Source organism: Anopheles gambiae, chromosome 3 (assembly GCF_943734735.2).
Source record: "Anopheles gambiae chromosome 3, idAnoGambNW_F1_1, whole genome shotgun sequence".
Lineage (NCBI taxonomy): Eukaryota > Metazoa > Arthropoda > Insecta > Diptera > Culicidae > Anopheles > Anopheles gambiae.
In genome coordinates, this window is record NC_064602.1 from 95,109,794 (window position 1) to 95,133,990 (window position 24,197).

Below are 24,197 nucleotides of genomic sequence, written 5' to 3' on the forward strand. Positions count from 1 at the left end.
ACTCGAATTCTCAGCAACGATACTTAATTAAGAAACGCATGTTTTGATCGCAATCAAACTCTTCACAACTGAACTGAACAACAACAAAAATTCTGCGAATTTTAATAAAAGTACGAACAAATAAAATCGCACCATCATTCACATGAACGCACCACCCTCCAGCGGACGTGAAGTAATTTTACCAATTAGCAAACTTCAATAATGTCCGCCAACAAACGTTAACACAGGCGGCTCCGATTATCGGGAAAGAGCCTTGCAGCTGAGAATGAAAACCGCAGCAGCATAAATCACATAAATCACACATCAGTTGGCTGTCGTGCGAGCCAAAATTAACATACACACACGTACACGTAGCACACACACACCAAAGTGCTATCAGCTCTTCGGTGGAAAGTTTACCTCGAAGTTGTGGCTTTCGATAAATTCATTAGCACACTGCAGCATCTAATTAACGCGCGGGCTGCCATCGCCATCGTCATCATCAGCGAAACGATGGTGAATCCGGGGCGAATACCTCGCGAAAGTACCATTATTAATTAGATTACTTTTTTTCTCTCTCTCTCACACACACACACACACACACATACGCAAGAGCCATGGGAACGTGACAGGAGAGGAAACACCAATCCACTTTAAGGCCACGAGTAGATCTTTGAAGCGGTTTAATTTATCATATTTCCACACTCTCCTCCCTCTATGTTTCCATAATCAACCGAAAAAGGTTAACGTACTGTAAATGTTGAATCAAACCTACACTGCTTTTCTCGGAAAATGTCATTCCATCTTCCCGATACCATCAAACCCGCGCCGAAAGTTTGCGGCCAAAGTCCAGAATACTGGCAGCACAAACACGTTCGCCTACCACGTTGCGGAATATCAAAGTCCAGCTGCCAGGGGCAACCGGTCGGTCGGACCCAATGATTAGCGATAGTCAATTTGCACCGAAGCGTGCACCACCCTCCACGGGAGGCAGTGCTCAGAGTTGGAGAGGGAAGCTGAGAAAAAAGCATCAATGTATTGACAATCGAAAAGTTGTGTCGTTTTCCGGGGAAATCATCGTAAAGTCGTTTCGACTCGACTTTCCGGCAATTATAAAAGCGTGGAAAGTTTGCGCTGCCTGGGAAGCGAAAATGGTTTTCCAAGCTTGCTCCCAATTTATACTTGTTTATCTTTCTGTTACAGTACACCGAGCAGCGAAATGGTAGCGGGTTCCGGGTTTTAGCAGATAGGCATCTATGCGCACCCCGCTCCCTTCCGTGAACGCTATGTAAATACGATTGCTACGGTACGCGGGAGCTGTCACAGCTGTCCTTCACAGCGCCAACGACAACTAAGTAAACCATAACCAGCTGGCGAAACGATTTTCGAAACGGAACGTGTTCATAGACACGCAATCGGCGTTTCGTACATTCGTCACTTCCGCCCGAACCCTCCCCTGGACCGTCCCCCTTTTTTCATGGTCAATTATCCTTGGAAGGAAATGACATGCAAAAAGGATGTCCGAAATAACACAGTGCCATTTTGTGTGGCCATTATTGTTCAACGGAGGGACTTGGTGGCGCCCTTTGCAAATGTGCTTTCTGATAATAAAAAAACTAACACAAATGGTTCGACCGGTGGCCGTGAAACGGTACAGCTGTACACTCATGCCCAGGTCCAGCATGGTCAGTTGCACATGCAAATGTTGTACTACTCTGGACAAGTGTACTGGCATCCAAAAAGCCATCTCCATTAGATAGCTGCAGGACCGTTGTAAAACAATTTCCGTTTGCAGTGCTGAAGTGAAAATTCCAACCTGTAGCAAAAAAAGCGATGGGAATTGTTACTTGCTAAATGATTTGTTTCCATCTGAAACTGTTTGTTTGGTTTTACAAGGACAAGCAATCGTCCCGAGCGCATCCCGGAACACAATGCAGCGTACAGCTTTTTAAATGTAAATCATTCGAAAAAAGAAAATGCTCCTTCTCAACATACTTCATGGAGTACCGAAATGGCACAGAAAAAAAGAAACAGTACGACTACGTACAATACCAGGTCGGCTCCGTTGTGTCCTAACATCATTTCCACCTCAATATTTTTACTGCTGGATCTTAGCCAATTCTCTGCACAAAGCAGTACCGGCGGATGTGGCCGAACGGTGTAGAATCCAATTTAGTCTCGGCTTTTTTCTCTCTCTCTCTCTCTACTTCTCGCCCTCGAACGCATTCCAAACCGATTGAAAAAGGGCTTCCCACAGCAAAGCTAGTCAGTAGCACCACCGGCACAACCTCCCCGAGTGTTCTGTGCTCCGTTTCCGCTTCCTGGTGGTGGAGCAGCAATTTCATAAAAGTTGCAGCACCAACTGCAGACAGCCGTGTGCCGTGTAATGTCCCACTTTGTCGCATTCCGCAGAAGGGACCGGTCGGTACGGTCCGGTTTTTGCAGCAAGATGGATGGCAAGAACGAAGCACTGTGTGTGTGTAAAGTGTGCCGTACATCTGGTGGGGTGTTGTGCTAAAGCATCCTCTTCTTGAGGGACCTGTGCCTCTCCAGCCATTTAATTTCTGGTTGTAACGGGGTACACTACCGACAGCACTACCCGCATACATGGGGACACTTATCCTCGGCGTGGTTGGTCGAAGGGGAAGCAACATTCATGCCGAGCTGGGGCACAATCTGGTGTAAAAGGCAGTTAACAATGAAATAATTGCCAGTAAAGTGCTCCGGTAACGAACCTGCATATTTAAAGCAATTAATGCCGTAAAGTAATGCGTGTGTGTAACCGGTGTGAGGTTTTGCTTCCTTTTGGTGGGCAATTTTACGTACACGAAGGAAACGAAGGAATTAGCTCACTTGAAAGTACATATTTTAAACAATGTGGTGAAAGTAACATTAAAATACAGTTCATATTTAGCGAAAGAAAAGAGATGAGTATAGAAATGCTTTAAAAACGAAATTGGTACAGAAATTAAGAAAAGCAAACAACACGATCTTCAACTGATCGTAGTAGAAGCTCCCCTAGCTGTCAAATTGTGCACAACTTGGTCTTGAGCTGAGCTGTGTACAACGCGGAGATGTTTATTTGGGACAGTAGACGACTAATTTCTTTCTCCCATATAGAGCATGTAATGATTTAGGTGAAAATGCATCTAAAATATACCACTTTTCAATTAATAATAACATTCTCACAATATTCTCTCTCCTTCGTAGTGTGCGATGCATAGACCACAGCCTAATAACAGGAAAACAATTCCAGTGCGCATGTGTCAGAAATTTGACAGCTCGCGAAAAGAAAACAATCATTCCTGTGAATTTGCTGCTACTCGCAGGTGCGTTCCAGAACAGCTCCCGTTAATTTGTGCATCGGCATCGGTTTTTGGTGTTCAATCGAGCTTATGGTACGCTAATCAGAACAACAAGAAACCTGCTCGTACGTGTGTGAGAGTGTGTGAAAGCAACAGCAAAGAACGCAAGCAAAGATGGACACAATGGAAGTACCGAACTATGGCACCGTGGTGGTGTGCCCGTACAACAACGCGCACCAGATACTGGCGGAGCGTTTGCAGAAGCATCTGGTCAAGTGCCGGCGGCAGTACCCGAACGCCAAGATTACCGCCTGCCCGTTCAACAACGCGCACCACATCCCGGAGCAGGAGCTGAAGCTGCACACGAAGACTTGCCCCGACCGGGGCCAGATGGAATCGTTCAAGTATGCGATCGCGTCGACCCCGGCACCGCCGCCACAAGCCGCCGTGTACGTACGGTCGGACGGTACGACGGTCTTGGCGACGGCCCCGCCAGTGGAGGACGTTAAGCAAGACGACGACGAGAACTGGGACGACATGGATGCACCGGCCTACAATCCGGCCAAGTACTGTGCGAACAATCTCATCATCCGGAAGGCGACGCACAAGACCGCGGCGGAGAAGCGCCAGTTTTACGAGGACGAACGCGTCCGCCATGAGATGCTGAAGAAGGGCAACGCCTAATCGTGCGGATGTGTGGGTGTGTATGTGTGTGTATCCGGTAAATACTAATACTAAGGGCACGCTTTGCCGTCTTTTGTTATACCTAGGGCGATAGTGTTATCAGGACTGTAAGAATCTAATTGGAGAACAGTAAGCTTGTTTTTTCTTTATCTTTTCAACGAATGATTTAATGGAAGTCAGTGTAGAAATCACGTAAGGCACGTGGAAGTTTCAGGTAATACACACACAAAAATATGAATTTTATCTACCTTTCGCTCTCTGTACTCGAGTTACCCGTTGGAATTATTCTCAAACTCTTCAGAAGAGATTTGATCCTAACCGATGCCATATCAAGGGCAAATGATCCTTAAAAATTAATCTTTGAAAATTTTGACAATGTTTGTTGAATTTGTTGAAACCAGTAGCAAGTGAATTAAGCAGGAAATGTACAGAAAAAGCAAATATTTCAATGTAAAGGGGCATAAGAGAGTCATTCGTAGTGATGAAGAGCTGAAGATATTGGCCAGTATATTAAAAAAAAAACAACTCAAAATGAAAACATTCTACTGATTGCTTTCTAATACATTCGAACATTTTAGATAAACGTGGCGAAACTATCTGCGTCGAGCAGGATGTGGTTTCAGCAGCGCTCTCTTCATTTATTCCCTAGCACTCTAAATAACGTGCAATAATAGAACTCTTGCGGACTGTTTGCCGCATTTATTATTAATGAACACATGCCTTTCACAATTCTCATCTCCGGTGAGCCGGTGGGCTTGCGGTTTGCTGCAGGAATGGCGTAACAGTGCGCCCAAATAGCCATCTGCTGCACTGTACACCGCGCGCCATGTGGCTGCAAAAGCCATTTCCGTCGTTTTCATTAACCGAGCGAGGTAAAGTCTAGAAGGTTAACATGCCGAGTATACTTGCCGGTTCCCTGGCTGTGTTGCCGGAACAGCTAGGGATGACAACGTGTTTTGCTTGTACAAACGCTACCCCCTGGCAGGAGAGCGTTTCGCTTAGTCGCTGGGAAGGATACGCTTCCGGCGAGTAGTGTAGCGTGCGGCGACCACACGGCTACCGTTTGTGGCAAAGTCTGCTGCAAACAGAGACGGATTCGTTCTACAACCGCCCAAATGGCGCGTTGTTTAGGGCTGTAATATACAAAGGTTTACAAAGCGTACACACACGCGTGGTTTTCCCGTGATGAAAAGGTGAACATAACTGTCCCGCTGTACAAGGGGGATGAGAAAATGCCAACATGCGCATCAAAAAGAATGGCTAAAACGCACCAACGCACCACCGCATGTGTGCCTATTGTTGTCGTGTTGTGTTGTGTATCTTTTCCGCCTTTTAGGCACCACAGCATGCTCTGCCTATAAGCTCTTGTGTGGTTAGTTTTCATGGAAACGTGCTCGGGATGTTGTTTGCTTTGTTTGGTAGGTTGCGCCCACTGCAAGATCGGACCACGACACCGTTCCATTGTTGACACGTGGACGGAGAGGATGGAATTTTGTCTTTTTTAAGCCCATGCACAATTCTCCCATCCCCATCAGCAATCTCTGGTAGGCTGAGAATCAAAACAAAAGAACGTCCTACTCGAGCACGCCTCTAAAAGGAGGCTAAGGGCTCCACCGAGTGGGCACATCTTCTTCAGGTGCATCGGTAGCGCTCGTCCAGGAATTGAAACAACACACACACAAACACACACACGTGCCTGCAGTATTGCTTCCTATCTCTTGTCCTGGTTATCCTTGTAGGAGACGTGTGCACTATACTTGAGAACCATTATAACCTAGCGGTAAGACACAGGTAGGGATGGGCAATCGCGCGGGAAACAGACCAAAAGACAACGTGAACAACGAACCCCCACCAATCTCACTACCGCATGTGTTGATTGCATGTTATTCTTTTCGTTACAAGCACGGAACACGGCAAGCCGCCTGCAATCAGCCTCTGTCGATCGATATGTATATACGGTACAATAGAGGAAAGTTTTACCAGTGCATGGTGAAGAAATGATTCAGGATTTATGAAGCCAAGCCCTGCTGCAAGACGTTCTGGCGCCTGATAAGGATATTTATAGGCCAAACTTAAATAGGCTTTGCAGGCTTCATTATGCCACATTGTAAAAGGAGGAGTTTGTCGGATTTGAATACAGTTTGAAGGCCGATTCATGCTTGTCTTTGGAGCTCGGAAGTGACTCTCGTCGACCAAGGCACTTATACACACCACCTTTAGTCCCATCATCAAAGCTCTCCCCAAATGGTGCGCGTCCTAACGCAGTATTTAATTTCTTCAAACCTGTTTCAGTCATAACTCACGCTATAATTGCCCCTTTTTTGTCCATTCTGCGGTTCGTCCGTTAGAATTCACGCTATAAATCCTGTTCACGGCACACTTCATTACACCAAATGGGCTAAATTTTGCTCATTAACAGCAAATTGAAAACAACGAGGCTCACCTCCATATTTTTTGTCCTTTTCCATTGTTCGCAACGCAAAAAAAGCAAGACATTTTTCATAAACGGGATGGTCGGGGCTCAATTAAAGCAACATAAACTGCACCTCACACACAGCCTCTGCGTTGTCCCGTGTCTTACGGCACAGGAAGCGTTCAGCTGGTTGCTAATCAGTTCACTGACAAAATTTAATTCACCCGACCTAATGCTCCAACGTCGGGCCAGCAGCAGTCCCTCTCTCATATCTGTTTTGCTTTCCCTCTTTGCCTAATTTAAACTGCGCCTGACAGCAATGTCAACGAGCATTTGCTAATGCGGACAATCGAGGACGAAACTTGGATGGTTTCATGCTGCTGCTGTTGCTGCTGCTGGTGCTGCAAGAAGCGGGCCAGCTCTTGCCAGCTCACTCACAGGCCGGGTGGAAATAGATGTTAAGCACTAAAAATAGCTATCATTAGCTGGATCGATTAAATTACCGGGTACGGAGAGAGCAGAAGGAGGAGCGGGTTCTTAAGTCCTTGCACCATGGTCGGATGGTTTTGGTTCGTGTTTTGTAGTGAGAAAGGAGCTACAGTTTGATGCTCCGTTTGCTGATCGAATATTCATGACAAACGGTGTTCTATTTGAATAATGTCATTTCCGTTTATAGAAGTTTAGTGAAGAAATTATAATTTTTATGTGGACAATTTAAATTTGGGTGGTGTTTTGTGAGTTATTTTTTTAAGTTGGGCTACTTCTGTATGTATCTATCATACAAGAAAAATTATATTTAAAATTAGGCCAAAGGCTTCAAAAATGAATCCTAAAAGCGGTGTCAGCTTCAACCTCATTATAAACGAAGCAAGGAACTTTTCTTGATCCCGCTTTCTTCACGCACATTGCTTTCCCATTTTCCGTGTCTGTTACTGCTGTGCCCTATTGCAATGGAGCCCATAATATTCCCCTGACGGAATGATAAAACGCCAAAGTAAACGCATATTGCTGACTTGTGCCAGAGCAAGGCTGATTAAATATTCATCGTTCAATGCACCCGGGAAATGGTCGGATCGTATAACAGCTCCGTTCGTCTGGCTCAGATTGATGACAAGCCCAGGAAGAGCCATTTCTTTACCAGGAAAAAGAATCCATTTCAAGCTGCAAAATGATACGCTAAATGGTGTGACGGTGCTATGCTCTGAGGTTTGCTTGATAGGCCGGAAGCAATGCCACTTACCCCAACCGTGGAAGAGACAAGTAGCGCAGAAAACAGCACAACAGGAAATGATTTTAAAAGCAACATTTTAGACCTTCCCGCAGTTAAGGAATGAGAGTGATAAAGGAAGTTACCCTCTCTCGTACACGACAGCAACAGTAGCGAATATTGTCAACCGGAACAAATCTCTTCAGTTGAAGATAGCAACGGGCAAGAATTCAGCTAGTGTGATTCTGAAACACGATCCTGCCGACGGTGCTGATGGTGTATGTGCAGACATGGTTTATATGAATCATCACCGCAGATAAGCATCATATCGTCACATTCCTTTAGACCCGATGGGTTTCTTCTGTAGAAAATCTGATTAACTTGTTCGAAGTTTTATCACCCAAATAACCTTGGCATGAAGTTGGTGGCAACACAAAATCAAAACATGAACACCAGAGTTGACTTACGAGGAAATAGATGTTCGTCTGATGTATCTCTTATGTGGTTTCAAAAACAATGCAATAACAAATCTCCCTATCACCTTGCTACCCTACTTCAAAAACGTAATTACATCCCAGAACATTGTAATACAACTTGTAGCAACCGGGAGATGGAACAGCTCTTGTGACATACATTAGCTGATAGTAGTATAGGTGGTAGTAGCAGTAGTAGTAGTAGTAGTAATAGCAGTAACAGTCTTCAGTTTACACAACACACTTGTAATATATCATAATGATGAAAATGACTATGACATCCTGTTTGCTAGAGACGGAACCTGTCCCTTAGTGGTCATCGTCACGCAATCGTCTACCCAGCGACAGCACAGCTCCAACAGAGATTCCGAGCTGCACACAGGCCATCATCAATCATCGCCGTCATGACCTGTCCACAGCTGTGAAGGTATGTCGAACGTAAACCATCTGTGTTGTGTTTCCTGCTGTACCACTGTACCACGAATTATGATAGACACCATATTAAATTGTTCTGAATAATATAGAAAGCAAAAAGAGGACAACAAAGGAGCGTAGTTAAAGACGTCATACATCTTTTGTCGGTGACATATAGGCAGTGTTGTCATAATAACCATTGGCAGGGGGATTTCATGTTCTCCTGTAGTTTGTTCGATGGTGAACAAGAAATCGAATTTCCTCGTGGTAGCGGTAAAAGTGGTTTAGAAATGTGTGAATCACTAAAAATGTCTCTAAATCTATTCATAGCTGCATAGATGAAGTTTCATTTCCGCTGATTGATATTTGAAGCCCGCAGCACGGGGGGCTATACCACGCACGTGCCGATTTTCAGAGGAGAAGCATAGCTCAGAGCAAATATCCAATTCATTGCACGTTACAGTTCATTGGAACCGGATTTTCAATAGCCTTTACCAATGGTTCAGGGATGTTCAAAGCATTAAATGCTTAAAAATGTATCACTTTCGATGAAAAATCTCAGCTCATCTACCCTAGCTTTGTACTGTAAGAAGGGAAGCTTAGAAGAACGAAATAAAAGTAACGTGGATGAACTTTCTCAATGTTGTGAAAGTCGTTGATTGCTAATGCAAGTTTGCCGACCTCTGACCTGCCCTGCCCGACGGCAACCTCCGCAACCCCGGGAGCCCAGGCAGCGCACACCTCCGACAAGAGCCAATCGACATTATTGCGGGTGCGAGAGTGCCTCGCGAGAAATCAATACCGCAAGGGCGTTGAACAATAGTGCAGAGTAGTGCATGCACTCCACAACAGGGGCACAAGAAAAAACTGGCTGAGCTCGAGCGAAATTGCAATCAAATAATGCCACCGTCATCGATTTGTGTGCTATGAACACGCGTAGGCTTTTCCGGAATCGACCCCAAACCCCGAGAGAACCTTGGCCGAACCGCCAATTGGAGGCTGAAGAGAAAAACGGCAACAACAAAAAATTCTCGCGGCGCCATCGAGTCTTCAGCACCCCGACGTTTTGCGTTTCCAGCGCCACAGAACCACAAAATGATAAAAACAGACACACCAGAGCAAAGTCCTGAGGTCCCACAGAGGGTGCCACTGTCTTCTGGTGCCACAATTCGGTCGGTGCGTCGGTTTGCGTTCCAACTCCGAGAGAGTTCCGAGAGTCATCGGGTTGGTGGTTTTTTTGTGTGTTTTTTTTATACTAGGAACCATTTGATTGCATCTGTCTGTGGGTTGAGCTGAGAGCGTCTGCCAGACAGTCTGACGGTCGGTTTCGCCGTGCCCAATTATGCTGTCTACCGGCTGCCCGAAAATTGCACAAGATAAAAGCATACCTCAAACATGGAATGGAACGGGCTAAGACACAGAGCGAGGTCCCAGGGGAAGTGTTCCCCCCTTTGGCCTTTGCCGAAACTGAAACATCATACATCAAGAAGAGGTTGTTTGTGTGCTTTGTTTCCAACAGCAATTCTAGCAATGTGGTGGGGTGCTCGGTGAAATGAATGTTTATCCACGCGCGCTGGCAGGACGTTGACGTTAATGCTGACGTTTCAATCAGCAAAAGCAAGTTCATTTTGTGATTGCTTGATGTACTAACGCGTTTGAAGTTGCTTGAAGCATTACAAAAAGCTTACTCGCTCAGGATCCTTCCCTGCTGGCAGCGAACTTAATGATTGTTTGTCCTCTTTCTTTGGCAAACCCAGAGGGTTCCTATTGCTTTGACGCTCTCGCATGCACTGTGTTTCGGTTTGCTATCAATATGCTCCAAATTCTCTTCGGCTGTAAATTTTATCGATATCATTCGAACGACAATAATCAACGGTGCAAAGAGTTCTGAGTTGTCATTTTATTCGACATTTCATGGGGATATCATCGAACAGCAGGTATGTTTGCAATTTTGACCCTAAAATATGTCCGTTTGTTGAAGATTTGAGGCCGCTCGTTTTGCTGAACAAAACGTACAGGTCGCGGGGAGGTTATGGCAGGGTACGGGGTACGGTATGAGAAGGAAATAACATCAAAAATAAGGACGAAAAAGTTGGTTATCCTTCCCAGGAATTTCATCGATTGTTTGACTACAAAAAAAACCTCACCTCCTTATCCGAAAGTAGGACAACACACCTCGCCAACAACAAACTCACACTCAGGCGAGAAGGAGGATTGCAACAAAAATTCTCAAACTCTTTCATTTTTCCCGTGTCACCCGATCGCCAAGGCAAAACAATGCAAAACGCGAAACATATCGAACTCCGCTGATTCCGTGGAGTCGTTGGTATATTTGTGTTTCGCCGTTATCGTGTGTGTGTGTGTGTTTATGTGTTGGAAATCGATTTTACGGATCAGAAGCTTCCAAGTGAACCGTGAATATTCGTTTCGACTCACTCGCTGGGAGTTTCAATAGTAGCAAAAGTGTATGGAAAAGCTGTTGGCTTTCTTTTTACGACGTGGACGAGGGAAGCGCTATCGACACTGGAACACCTGTACATCGTACAGGTTATCCTTTTGATGTGCCGTTAATGAGACTTTTAGGGTGCGGAGGCAAAGGCGAACTCGTTACCGAGAACTAGAAAGTCGTAGTACTCGCACAGTATTACAACAAGAAGCTTTTTTCGACTTTTATTACCTACAAAGCATTACCTAAAATAGCAATGAAATAGCAGTTTAAAGCCATTTGTAACATCAATAAGTTTGAAAGCGATACTGCTAGAAAAAGAGGATTGTTTTTTTAACATGTGCATCTTAGTAGAATCGTCTTAGTACATCTTCCATCTTTACAATCTTCGAACAGCCCCTTCGAAGTATGCAATCCGCAAATCAAAATAAACGCAATTATGAGTGCCCCAAACCACTCTTATCAGTGTGTCTGTGCTACTTTGTGGAACTCTACTGCTTAAACTCACATAATTTATTCATGTCCCGCAAAACTGTAATGTAAGAAAATTAAACTCATTATTGCAGTGATGTTTTATTCAAATTCATCTCCACGCTGAGCAAAAACCCACCTCCCGCATTTACTGTGAGCCGCCATCGACGAGCGTCCGGTAATCAGGCAAATAAAACATTTCCGCATAATTCTGTCATCGATCGGATTTCGTTGGCCTAACACCATTATGCGGTCGGAGGACCGGGCGCACCGTGTACCGGCTGGCTTACTGCTCCGGAGTGTGTGTGTGCGAAAAGCTTTAGCCCGGGCGCTCATTCAAACATCATAATATGCAAATTGGGAACGAGCCTGGAACCGTTGCGGGGGGGCCAGCTGATGTTAAATTCATGAAACAATAGTTGACAACAAATCCGTGCTGCGTATACTGCACCGGCATTCGAACGCAGAATTTCGCATTCATGTCAAAACACAGAGCCTCAGAGAGGCTCAGTGGCTTCCTCGTACCGGGGTGCGACCAAGGCCACCAAAGCAAGAGTGTATGTTAATTTCTTTTTCTCTTCTGAAATCTCTACCAACTCACAAGACTTTCTGTGGACAATTTTGTCGATCGTTTCTTGTCGTTTTAAAAGTGTTGGTGCAGAAAAAAGGTCATTGACATGGAATGGAAACACAACGAGTATAATGATGGAAAATGGATGCTGTTGTAACGATCCAATGGTCGCTGTCCAACGGGGTTGAGAAAACCGTAACAAGATAAATGAAGATTGTTTCCTTTTCTCCCGAGTGTGCTTTTGCGCTTCGTTCAATCACACAAACGTCCGGTGAATGAAAAATGATGTCTCAAAGTGGAGCTGGTGGAGATTTATGCTTCCGTCGCTGTTGGGATTGCACAAACTTGGAGCTTGTTAGCTTTTTTTAAACAACTTGAACGGAAAAAAGTGATTAGGGGAAATGCTTGCAGGAAGAACGCTTTTTTGTATTACATCAGGTTCTGATTTGTCTATTTTTATGAATCATAAATATTGTAAAAAATGAACTTATACCTTTTTCAAGCCCAAAATTGGCCACTAGTCGATTTGCTTTCCAGGTGAAAATGGTAATAATAAAGAAAACAAAAACGCTTCCCTTTTAATTCACTTGGAAAAATGCGCAATTTGAAGCAAAAAAAAAAAGCAAGCTAATTTTAAATGCGTAAAAAAGGTGTGACACAGAATGACGTAAAAAAATACCGAAACGGTATGCTTAGTATAAGCAAAAAACGCAGGCAAAAGGAGATTAAACCAAAAAACGAAAACACAGAACGGAAACGGATTCTGATGTGGGAAGGAAATCTAATTTACGCCTTCCAAAATTTCGAGCAAGCGACAAACATTAAAAAGCTCGCATCATTTCCCCAACACCAGGAAAAGCAGTGAAGCAAAAAATAAAAACGCCGCACAGGTGAATGGTGGTGGTGCTATCGTTGTCACACAGTTGGGGGAAAAGAAAGAAATGTCGCCTACATCACACCGGGCAACCAAATTGGATACGGCAAATTGGGAAAGGTTCGGTCGGGTATTTTTGGCCTGCCGCGACGCGACCTACCCACCGAGAGCCGAACCGAGCGGCAGGAGGAAATTGGTGACGGATATTTCGAACGGAAATTATTAACGCCACACGCTGGAGGAGCACTGTGGGTGTAGTATGTGCGTCAAAGAGTGCAAAGAGGGATGAAGCAGTCGCACTCTAAAAATGGGAAAATTAGTTTATGTCACCACAGCAATCATAAGCAAAATGTGTGATATTCTGTCGAACAAGTAATTTCTTTGTTTTTGCAAGACACCAATGTGTGAAAACACTTTGTTATCGCTCCCCCACATCGCTTCCTTACCACAACTTTTCTGGCCGATGACACAAACAGAAGTCAAACCCCGTCTATAGCAGCACTAATGAACCAGTCAGATGCTTTACGTTTTGCGCAATCAACAAACGTTTCGGACGCAATCTAATTATAGCCTAAACAAAGTGCTCGCAATTTCAAAACAAGCTAAAAATGGGAAGTGTTGCGTTTGGGGTCGGAGAATTGAGTTACAAAACTGTAGTTCGATGACAGTTTATTGCTTCGCCGGCTGATTGGTACAATTTGGTTGTTGTGACTGAGGGTAAGGATCGATGACGAAGGGAGCAATTCGGATTTTATTTCAAACAGAGCAACACTAGCACGTATACACGTGTACTAGCGATAACAGATAGTTGTTTGGAGAGCACTTTAGCTCAACCTTTAACATTTTATCTTGTTTAAAAAGATAAAATAATGTTAGGAGACCAGTTCCGAGAACAACAATGAAATTAGCTGCTTTTCTTCGAGTGCCTGTTGTAATACCATTAAGCAGAATGAGTCAATGTGAGATTTGAACCCATGATGAGACCAGGCTTGATGATGTTAGGTCCTACCCCTTAACATAGGAACTATGAGACCGGCACACTAGAGTTCCTTATAAACGAGATGTGTTTCTTCGATTGCCTGAGCAAACATCTTCGCAGAAAAACGAACGCTTTTTCAACCGTTTAAAGTTACTGAATGTTTCTTCAATTAAAAAAAACATCCATAAACACGCTGTTCCTTCAGCCCGTTTCCAAATAAAACAACTCGAATTAAATATTCAACCGTTCAATACACTGCGAGTCTGCATAGTGTGTGCAGCAGTGCGCTGGACCTGAACTGCTGCTCAAGAGAGCAAAAAACCGATCTCGAGGTACAAATGTGACCTACTTTTTCGGTGCTTGCTTCAACCTTCTCTCTCACTCAGTTCTTTATGAAAACTGCGATAAGGCTTCCCAATTTGCTGCCGACAATTTCCCTCGAGTCCAATATCCAAGCGATACCAGCACTGAAGCCTCGAGCAGCACTATGCCTGCTGTTGCCATCGGCAGTTGAGTTCTGATTTTGGCTGTTGTGGATAAAATATTAATCGAGTCCGAAAAATGTATGCCTCTATTGTACATGGAGCTCGATATCATGGTCGGGTATAATTGTGTTTACCGAGTAACTTTGAGCAGGGACTTTTTCTTCAATCGACATATCAGATGAGGTCCATAATTTAGAGTAGGCTTCACCGCTCAAACGTTGAAGCGCACCATTTTACCTGTTTGCTGGTGTTGTTTATTCCACCTCAAATGTTATTTCACAATTTTAAAATATCAAATAAAACACCGAACGAGCTGTGAGTTGATGGATTTTATGTTGCCTGTCATGCCATACTCATGCCAATTGAAAAATACACTACAAACGAAAACAACACACATGAAAGCACCAGTGCAGATTTATTGTGCCGGGCGAAAAAAAACAGGAAAACGTCCATCAGCAATGGCAAAGGATTGGGAGTGTAAAAATAACGCGTTCCGAAGCCAGTGTGTGTGTGCGTCTTTGTGTTTGTGTGCAAATAAACCATCCAAACAAATCCAGCTAAATAAAACGCATGCATGCAAACGATTGCTCCAGCGAACCAACAAATTCCACTCACGGCCCGGTTGCTACCAACAACACAATCATCAAAAGAGCGCACAGCAGCAGCAGCAGCAGCAGCAGCAGCATAAAACGGCATTCCTGCACAGCGCGCGCAAAACATCAACTTTGATGGAATTTATATGATGAAATCATTCTGCGAAAATATTTTCCGATCCAGAGTGAAAAACATTTCTTGCTGGAAGCAGCCACCGTTCGCAACGCAGCGCAGTTGTTGCTTTTTCTTCTTGTGAGTGCATAATGGAGCTTACGTTTTGGTGCGCAGTGAGCTTTTGTGCAGCGAAATGAAATAAAATACTCAAAACAAAAACTATATGGCTTTTTCATTTCTACAGCAAATAAAATTCGTCTGTCAGCGCACATAAAGGGACAAATTAAAATTGGAATCGCCAGTTCTTTCTGCTGCGTTGGCGACAAGAACAGTTAAACTGTTTCCTTCGCAGGCAGACTGGCGTCAACTATCATCAGCATTGCCTGAAGCAAGCCAGCTCTTCTTTCAAGCGAACGAATTCGCGAAAAGCGAACCGAAAAACAGACAAAACTTCTGCCAGTGGGTGCTAGTGCCTCCCTCAACATTACTTTATGGAAGTAAAAGCAATCCATTTGCAAAGTGGCGGGCGTCGCGTTAAAAATCAATAGAATTTTCGCAAACACAAAACGAAAATACTGCACTGGAAATGAAATCGCTTATCCTAATTGAAGAGCTGCGTGGTGGCGCGAAAGACGGCAGTGGCTTGTGCTTTGCAGTTTGCTTTTGTTCGATACCGTACTGTGATGGAATCGGAAATAAATCTTAATCTGAAGGATGCTTCAGGATAAATGGAGCACTTAAAAAGCAAAAGGAATAAAGGGAAATGGTAAAAACTTAAAGCGGAAATGGGAAATCAATCAATAAGAGTAACGGAAGCAACATTAAAACCGAATAAAAACTTCTCCATTTGATGGCTGCACCGTAGTGTAGTGACAAGCGCACGGAATTCCAGTAAGCAGGGATACAAGTTCGAATCTAGATTTGACTTTACCACGATCAGCTTTTATAGAATGTTATTCTCAAAATATATCGGACCCACAACAATGTAAGTGTAATCAGAGTAAAAAAAACGTTTCAATCCCACAGGCCCATTATTATAGGTCCACCACCCACCTGTCGGTTCCCTTACGACTACTCTATGGTCGCCTATGCCAAACTGTCGATCACACACACCCTACCCGAGACGGAATTGGACAGCCCACTGTCAACTGATTTGGCACAGAAGTGGGTGAAACGTAACCGAACACCGTTCTAATAGGCGGTTGATTTATTTATGTTTATTTTCCGTTTTTTTCTGTTTCTGCCACCCATCGCCAATTTTGTTGAAAACCGATTTCCGAACGTTTGAGCTTTGCCGGGAATGCGATTTTCTGCGATCAACAGGGTAGTTTGTTTTTTTTTTTGCGGACAGAGTTCTTGTTTTGCTCGATTGAGCCTAAAGCGTGTAATGTCCCCCATCGAGCGAATGAACGAGAAATGGCATGAGCTGCAGCAGCAGCACGGGGGCTGTCTCGATGGGCAGCACCACATTGTTGGCTCGATACGTTCATTTGTTTACCGAATTGATGGCTTGCCAAGAGTGCTCGAGATACATTTCTTCCCATTCCCGCGGGCAACATGAGACGGTTCGACGACAACAATAAAGGTGAAGGTTTTATTTGTGTCGTCGGTGGACACTGTCTTAAAGGGTGTGCTGTCTCATGCATGAGAGGGGTCTGAAATAGTAAATGTGCTTATCAATATTCAAAATGGAACTCCCAAAGGACTTTTCCGCGGCTTTCGTTCCAACTCAAATCGATCGATGGTTTAAGAAAATATTCAAAAAAAAAAAAAAACTCACTAATATATTGTGCGGGACCACACTCCGTTCCATCCAATCTTCCAAACGTTCAAAGGTGCCAAACAGAGCACAACAACATAAATCATAATCGGAAAGCATCCACCAAGCGTCACCCGTATCCTAAAGTCCTCTTTAACCCCGTCACAGATTATGTAATGCTGACGCGTATTACCCAACACTTTGCGCTAACTTTGCCACGAGCAATGCTGGTGGTGGTGTTGGGCCGGGAAGAAAACTTTCCAACGACGCCTTTCCGCCATACACCATAAGAAGGTGGTTCGACCCTTCGCAAGCGTTTTGACCTTACCGGGAAGGGAGAGAGAGGGAGGAAGGATAAAGCCACATCCTCGGAAGGCTCAAGGCGGCCATAAATTGAGTGTCGCTCCATTAAACCGAATGGGAACGGGGCAGGAATGGAAAGGGATGGTGTTTCGGTAGCATCTTTGCCAAAAACACTAAACGAACGAACTGGTCGGGTAATGTTTCTGAATTGCGCGGAAAAATGAGGTCATCTCGTACTGGATATGCGTTGTTACTTGCCATCGAGTGCCACACTGTCGATGCCACCAAGTCTCGCACGGTGTGGGCCCGGAAATCGCAAGTGATATCATCGTAAATCCGTTCCGACCGAAGACGCGGACGCCGTTGAGCTCCGGGAAGTGAAAGACAAAGCGAATGGAAAGAAAGCACCTTGTTCTGAGGGCTGCCGAGAGTTACTTAACTCTTCAGATGGGGGCGCCCAACAATGGCAGGTGTGGAGACGGTCTCCTGGAATGTTATATTCACGTAAAACACCCAAAAACACAATGCCTACAATCGTGGATGCATAAGCAAGCAAAGGGAGCATGATATGTTTCACAGCGTGGACCTTGTACACCTTTTCTTTTCCAGGAATTTGGGAAAGTGAGCGCGCGGGCAAGGGTTTACGAAGAATGTTTGTACCAGGTTCGATTTTCTGGCCCTGCTGGCTGACGAAAGATCAGGGATTCTGGGAAATGGTTGAGGAGAAGCACCAGGCAAGCACATTCCAAGCAGCGCCTGTGGAGTCGTAAACGTAAGTGCCGTCGCCTGCTGTGTGTGAGCCGTGGGTGTGGGCAGATGTACCACCCGGCCGTGCGTGAGTGTGTTTGTGGAAATATTTTTGCTCAAATTTTACGGATCACCCACTCATCTCGGACGGTTAGGGGATGTTTTTTTTCCTGCTCCATCCAATTCCAACGAGTTGTTTTGTTTGTTTTTGCCCGACTAGATCCATAAAACCACACTCTTCATTAATGTCACACGTCATTCACATGATATCACCCACACAAGGGGGAGGGTGAATTTTTGGATTTTATAGCTTGGCGAGACAAGAGAGGGGCTTAATATCCTGATAATTTAATATTTATAGCACATTAAGGTCAACGTATTATAGAGAATTATTTGCATGTTTACATAGCAACGGGTCTCAAGATGTTTTGCAGTATCATCCCCAAAATTGCATCCTTTTTTTCAATGTTTGATGACATCAAAGATCATAGATTCTTTATAGTAACAGTCTATAACCAACGTAGAATACTCTCAAACCTATAAAACCAATTTTGCATTAATTTTGTTGAACTCTCCTGAGCCCTTAAACTCCTCCCGCTACTTCCACCTACCTGTAAGTGATCCAGCAGTGCCTCCAGACCCCGATCGCTGATCGACGAGCACCGCAGACTCAGCGAGTGGACGTGTTTCGAGGCGAGCGGGAACGAATGTACCAAATCCAGCGCATCCTCGTCGGTCGCTCCCATCAGACAGACGGCGTGGAAGCTGCGCCGAATCAGCGAGTTGTACAGCTTCACCCGGTCCTGGTTGGTGGTCTGGCGCAGCTCGCGACACTGCAGCACCGGCACCAGGCCGCTCCAGTAGCGCGGGCTGCGGTACAGCAGATCGCGCCACTTCTGGCAGACCTGCGCCAGCGTGCACCGCTCGTACGACGTAAAGTACAGGAAGAACCGGGCCAGGAAGCGTTCGTCCTGCAGCAGCTGCTCGATCGTCAGTATCTGCGGCAGGGCCAGCTGCGACTGGCCCATCTTGCCCGCTCCCCCGAGATGGTGATGGTTCATGCCGCCGCCATGCTGCTGGTGGCCAATCTTGCGCAGCGACTGCGGTGTGTTGGACTGCGATTTGCCACCAGGTCCCGCGCCCATGCCAAGCATCGAGCCCTTGCCGCCCGCACTGTTACCTCCCCCGGTTGTGTTGGACACACGGGACGGTTTCTCGGGAGCGTGGCCACCACCACCACCTCCGCCAGTGATGCCTCCACCACCGCCCGACTGTGACTGGCCGGCGGTTTGGATGGAGAGATTGGCGGCGTTGCTGGAGTTGCTGGAGCTGCTGCCACCGCACAGCACGTTCGTGACGCGCTCCATCACGCTGGCCTTCTCGCCCGACTTGCCACCGCCGCCGCCGCCACCACCGCCACTGCCATGATGGTGCTTCGACCGCAGCCCAAGGCCGTTGATGCGTTTCGATAGTTCGGCCGAGGCACGCTCAACCACTCCCTGGGCGGATATGGAGGACATCTTCAACATTCAGCACGAAGCCGCGGTACACACACTCACACACAAACACACGCACACACACTCCCGAAAGTGGCCAAGTGCCGTGGGCCACTTTTGCGTAGGCACACACAAACACACTCGCACCGGGGGTCACTCGGTCACCACTTTTCCGTTGATCGGAGCCTTTTTCTTTTTTTCACGTTTCACCCAAACCAATGCTTGCTGGGATAGAGAACGCCAACACTAGCACCACACACGCACAGCTCACTTCAATCACCCGTGGATTCTAGTCGAAGCTCGAACTAAAAGAAGAGAAAAAACAAGGTAAACAGAGGCTGAAGATGTACAGTTGGATGAACCTTGTTGAAACGAACAATTTGGCAAAGCGCTGGCCTGCTGCGTGTGTGTGTGTGGGAAAATGGAAGAGAAAGGATTGGATAATGGACTCACACACTTGCACACACACACACGTTAGTACACATTTTGACAGTCTACTGTCACGCGATGAGCGGTCCAAAAACTCGTCCCACACAACCGAAAGAACCAACCAATTTATCGTGTTTCACCATTTTCACCTCTACCACACATCAAATTTCGTAATTGATTCCATCGTCACTGTTACATCTTCCTCTTTTGGACAGTTTTTTTTTTGGGGTACCTTTTTTTGATAACGAACGACCACACTATCTACCCCTCCCACACGGAATGGGCCACCACAAAGCGAAATGAAACTCGTTCCACCGAACACCTATTTCCTACGAAAGGCAACGCTTATCCTTTTTTTTTTTGCTGTGTGGCCTCCTCTCCAAGCTCACACTATCGTTTGTGGCTAGTGCCGCAATTTTCCATCGATTTTTGAACACGCTCTGCAGAGCACACATGCACACTATATGGAAACTCCTTCTTTTTGTGTGTGTTGTGCTGCACAATGATTGACGACTATTCTTGTGTGGTTGCTCACAACTGCGATCGGACGGCCTGGGGCAAGGTACGTTGTGCAAGCAAGCGTAACGAAAATGTGACAGCCAGGCAATGATTTAATGCTTTTTGGTCCTTCGAGCCGGATTTTTTTCGGTGAGAGTTGCACAACTCTAATAAAAACCCTCAAAAATAGTGTTTTTGTTGGTTTGTTGGAATGCTTTAAAGCAATAAAATAATTGTTTCAATTTGTCCCTAACAAGTTAAATCTGTTTTTCCTTCCGCAGGGTCTTTTGCCCTAATTTTACACACTTCAAAACACTTTCAAAGCACCTCAATACACACACACACATATTCACATGCACCTACACCTCATATAGGGAAAACTTTACCGATAAACAGTCACGGGCGTTTGCGGAAACCCCCCTACTAAACGGACGCTGTGCACACCTGAAGACGTTCGACCCGCACCGCACGAATAACTGCACACGAGTGTCACGAACAATCTCCGACACACAATCTCTCTACCTTCGGACGGCGTACGATGACTTTCCCGAGCCGATGGTAGTGGTGATGGTGGCTCGCATGTAAAGAGCAGGAAAACCGAGCGGTTTCAGCTCTCACCATTCGGTGCTGGTAGGAGCAATAACAAAAAAAAAAAAAAAAAACGGTTCAACGGAACGCTTTTCCGGACATGCCGAAAAGGATTACACTAATACGACCTTAGGAGGGGGGGAAGCCTTTCACATGGAGTGGTTCGTAAGCTCCACGGGCAGCACACAAAGACATAAGCAGTGGGGTTTATAGCTCACTTTAACACACAAGCACACACACACAGACAGATGCACGTTCACGTACGTCAGATAGAAAGGATTGCGTGAGAGGGTTCGCTGCTGATGGGAGGCTTTTAAGCGTTGTTTCTTCTTTAAGAACGATTCTTTCTCATGCACAAACTCACGCGACAAACAAACGACTGTACACATTCGGGAAATGTGTTGTTTCCAAGCTTCACTTTACACACGCATTATTGACACGCTTAAGGAGTTCTACAAAATAATGATGTTTTTCTACGTACTTATGCCATCGCAATTCACATCGCTGCGTCGTTCGTGTTTATCCCTTCAGAAAAGAATAATCACACACTTGTTCTTTCGGCCGTTTCCACGGGAGCACTGACTGAGCGCGATCGGCGCCTGCTGTGAGCAAAAGTGTACCCCAAAAATTTCCCAAACCGCACGCAAACGCTGGCACTCGCACACCGAAACGCAACCCCGGCACCGTTAGTACATATCTCATCGGGGCATAATGTTTTGCTTTTGCTGTTTGTTTTTCCCCTTTTTTCGTTTCCCCCTTAGGGGGGTTTGTTTTTTCGCTATCGCTCGGCGAGAAATGGGAAGAGTTTCAGGTATGCAAGCAAAATACGGCACCCGCTTCCTCAAAATCCCACCTTTGTCAGCCCCACACACAGCCGGCACACGGATTGATCCGTTGAGAGAGTGGAATGTGTCAACCGAATTCCGTCAGCCCCCTTAAAAAGAGAAAACGGGAGCGGAGGATTGTTGTTTTATTTTAGTTACCCCCTTTTTCACCTCTTTCGACTCCGAATGCCGATTCCAACAAGCGATGTGGAGAGAGATTATTCAAAAACATACCTTCGCATATTATGTTGGATGTTTTCCTTCCCCTTCCCCTGTCCAACTCATCCCAAAACCCCTGCCCAAAACGCGGAAAAGGGTAGATTACTGCTGCCGCTCTAAGCGTGAATCGTAAGCGGACAGGCCACCATCGTACGAGGAGCATTATTTTGTTATTTATAATCTTCGACCGAATTTCGCACGTTTTTGTAACCCCACTTCCTTCTCCTAAGTGTGCTTGTGTTGGTGTGTGTGTACGAGTAGCTGCAGAGTTTTCAGTGAGACAGTGCGAGAGACAGTAAACGCGAGAGAGAGAGAGAGTGAAAATAAGAGAGAGAGTGATGAAAATGGACGCTCACTCGTTTTTTTTTACCGCTTGTGATGGACACGTTTCGTTGCGCCACCAGGCGTCCGCTTCGGGGCAAACCATTTAGCTACAAACAGAAAATCACATGTTGTCAATTAAAGCATGTAGTGCAAGTAGGATAAAGAAGAGCGATCGTAGCGAGAAACAAACACGAAACGCATTATTTTTAAGACGCCGGCAAATGGGTGTTTTAGGTGTTGGTTGAATTGGCGTTTTAACGACCTGTGGCGGGATCACGTTTACATGCGGTTGACTGTTGTTGCCTTAACGATGCCTGAAACGATCAATCAAGCGAACGTTTGCGTTTAGAATGTACATTGATTCTTTTTTTAAGGATTTCTGAATAATTTTAACATATGAAAAATGTGTTTTAGGTATAAATAATTCTAAAGTACGAAAAAACAGCTCACGTAAGAATGAATTTTCCTGTTTTTATCCTATTTTTTGTATTATGGGGTGTGGATTTTTTAGGGGCCATAATTAATGCTTCTCACAATGAGCAACAAATCTTTCTTCCCGAAATTTAGCGCCACCATCATTATTAACGCAACCGAGCAGGCAGCATCGTGATTTGTGGTTTTGAAATCAAACCAACTCTCAAATCTCAGCTCACCATTTGATATCTTATTCTTTGTCTTCTCGTGCAGTCGTGTGGGCCGTAAACAAAGCGCGTGAAGCAAACAATACCAAAAAAAAAATGGGCGTCCTATTTCTACCCAGCTTCCCGTTTCCTGCAGTAATCAATCTTCTCCTGCTGTGTTACAACAGCCTCCTTGTTGTTCTCTTCTCCCCCAGAGCCCCTTGCTGTGCTAAAAGCATGTCGCTAAAGGACGCAACAAACACACTACCAGCTCTGATATTGCTAAATAGCTCACTGTTCATTCTGAACATTCAAAGAGCAAGAGAGTGAGAACGAAAGAGAAAGAGAGAGGCCTGCTCACCAGCACTTAGAACAAATTAGACGCGCTACTATCCTGAACGCCACCATTTCTCCATTCATTTTTTTATAAATGCGTTTATATATGTGTGCGTGTGCTGTTGTTAGCTACGAGAAGGGGAACATTATCGATTGCACGCGTGTACGGGCTTGAACGCAAAGTAGCCAGTTTTTTTATTGTATCATTGTGTATGTGTGCGCGTTGAGGAAGCCCACAATCCGAAAGGATGAAAGACTTTTTTATGTTTTATCTTTTTTTCACAAAGTAAAGGATCGTTTTTTTCCTTTGTACTCTTTTATAAATAGTTTTGTGGAGTTCTTAATTAAATGGAAGTATTGCAAACTGTAACTTTTCATTGTTTTATGTGTATCAAAACCCTTTCTTCAGGACACTTTTCACACAATTAGTTCAATAAACACTTCACGAAAACACTCATTGAGGAGTAAAAATAAAGGAACCCTTTTCTATCTCCCTTTTTTCCACCACTCAATAAAGAACAATAGCCCCAGGAAAGCTCTTCTCACCACCACAGTACACAGACACAGCGCTGCATATGAACACCGCGAAGCAGAAAACACCACAGCCACAGAGCGAAACGAACCGAACCACGGGCAACCTTCGACTGGTGCTGGGCACTTTTGCACTCTGCCAGGACGTCGTAGTGTGCCTTGATGCTCCCCAGGTGTAGCTATACCCATACACACACACACACGCGCGCGCGCTTGTCGCGTCCTAATGATGTTTTGTGGGGGGACAATACGTATGTGTGGATACTACTACTCGCGTATCTGTAGTAGTGAACCAGCGAAAGGCCTTCCTTTCTCTCCCGCACAAGTATAAACAATCTCTCTCTCATCGCACACAAACACACACACTCACAGTGCGCTCTCTTCGTGAGGGAATGTGGAAAGCGTTCTCTGCGATGGCCTTCCAGCACATCCTTTCATTGTGTTTTTTTCTTCTGCTTCTTTCGTTCGTTTGTTCACTTGCACCGGCACCGAATGTCCTTGCGTGCGCAGTACG

At 45.3% G+C, this 24,197-nt stretch overlaps 2 protein-coding genes across 7 annotated transcripts in view; one reads left to right on the top strand and one right to left on the bottom strand.

Moving 5' to 3' along the window:
- Positions 1 to 23,820, bottom strand: part of LOC1280554 (F-box/LRR-repeat protein 16) — a 34,106-nt gene extending 10,286 nt beyond the window's left edge. Inside the window, exons 1-2 of one of the 6 annotated variants that reach the window (XM_320406.5) lie at positions 23,699 to 23,820; positions 18,430 to 19,619 (exon numbers count right to left, since the gene is read on the bottom strand). In XM_320406.5, coding sequence (XP_320406.5) covers positions 18,430 to 19,347 — 918 coding nt within the window. In that variant the 5' untranslated portion in view covers positions 19,348 to 19,619; positions 23,699 to 23,820. Of the gene's footprint in view, positions 1 to 18,429; positions 19,620 to 20,604; positions 20,794 to 21,310; positions 21,424 to 23,698 lie in introns of those variants that run through there. The other 5 variants (XM_061662473.1, XM_061662472.1, XM_061662474.1 and 2 more) reach the window with 5 other exon arrangements.
- LOC4577636 (gametocyte-specific factor 1 homolog) lies at positions 3,250 to 4,500 on the top strand. The gene has a single exon (XM_001238313.4). It carries the CDS (start codon positions 3,459 to 3,461, stop codon positions 3,966 to 3,968), a length of 510 nt encoding a protein of 169 aa, XP_001238314.3. The 5' UTR covers positions 3,250 to 3,458; the 3' UTR covers positions 3,969 to 4,500.
- Positions 23,821 to 24,197: the final 377 nt, after the last annotated feature.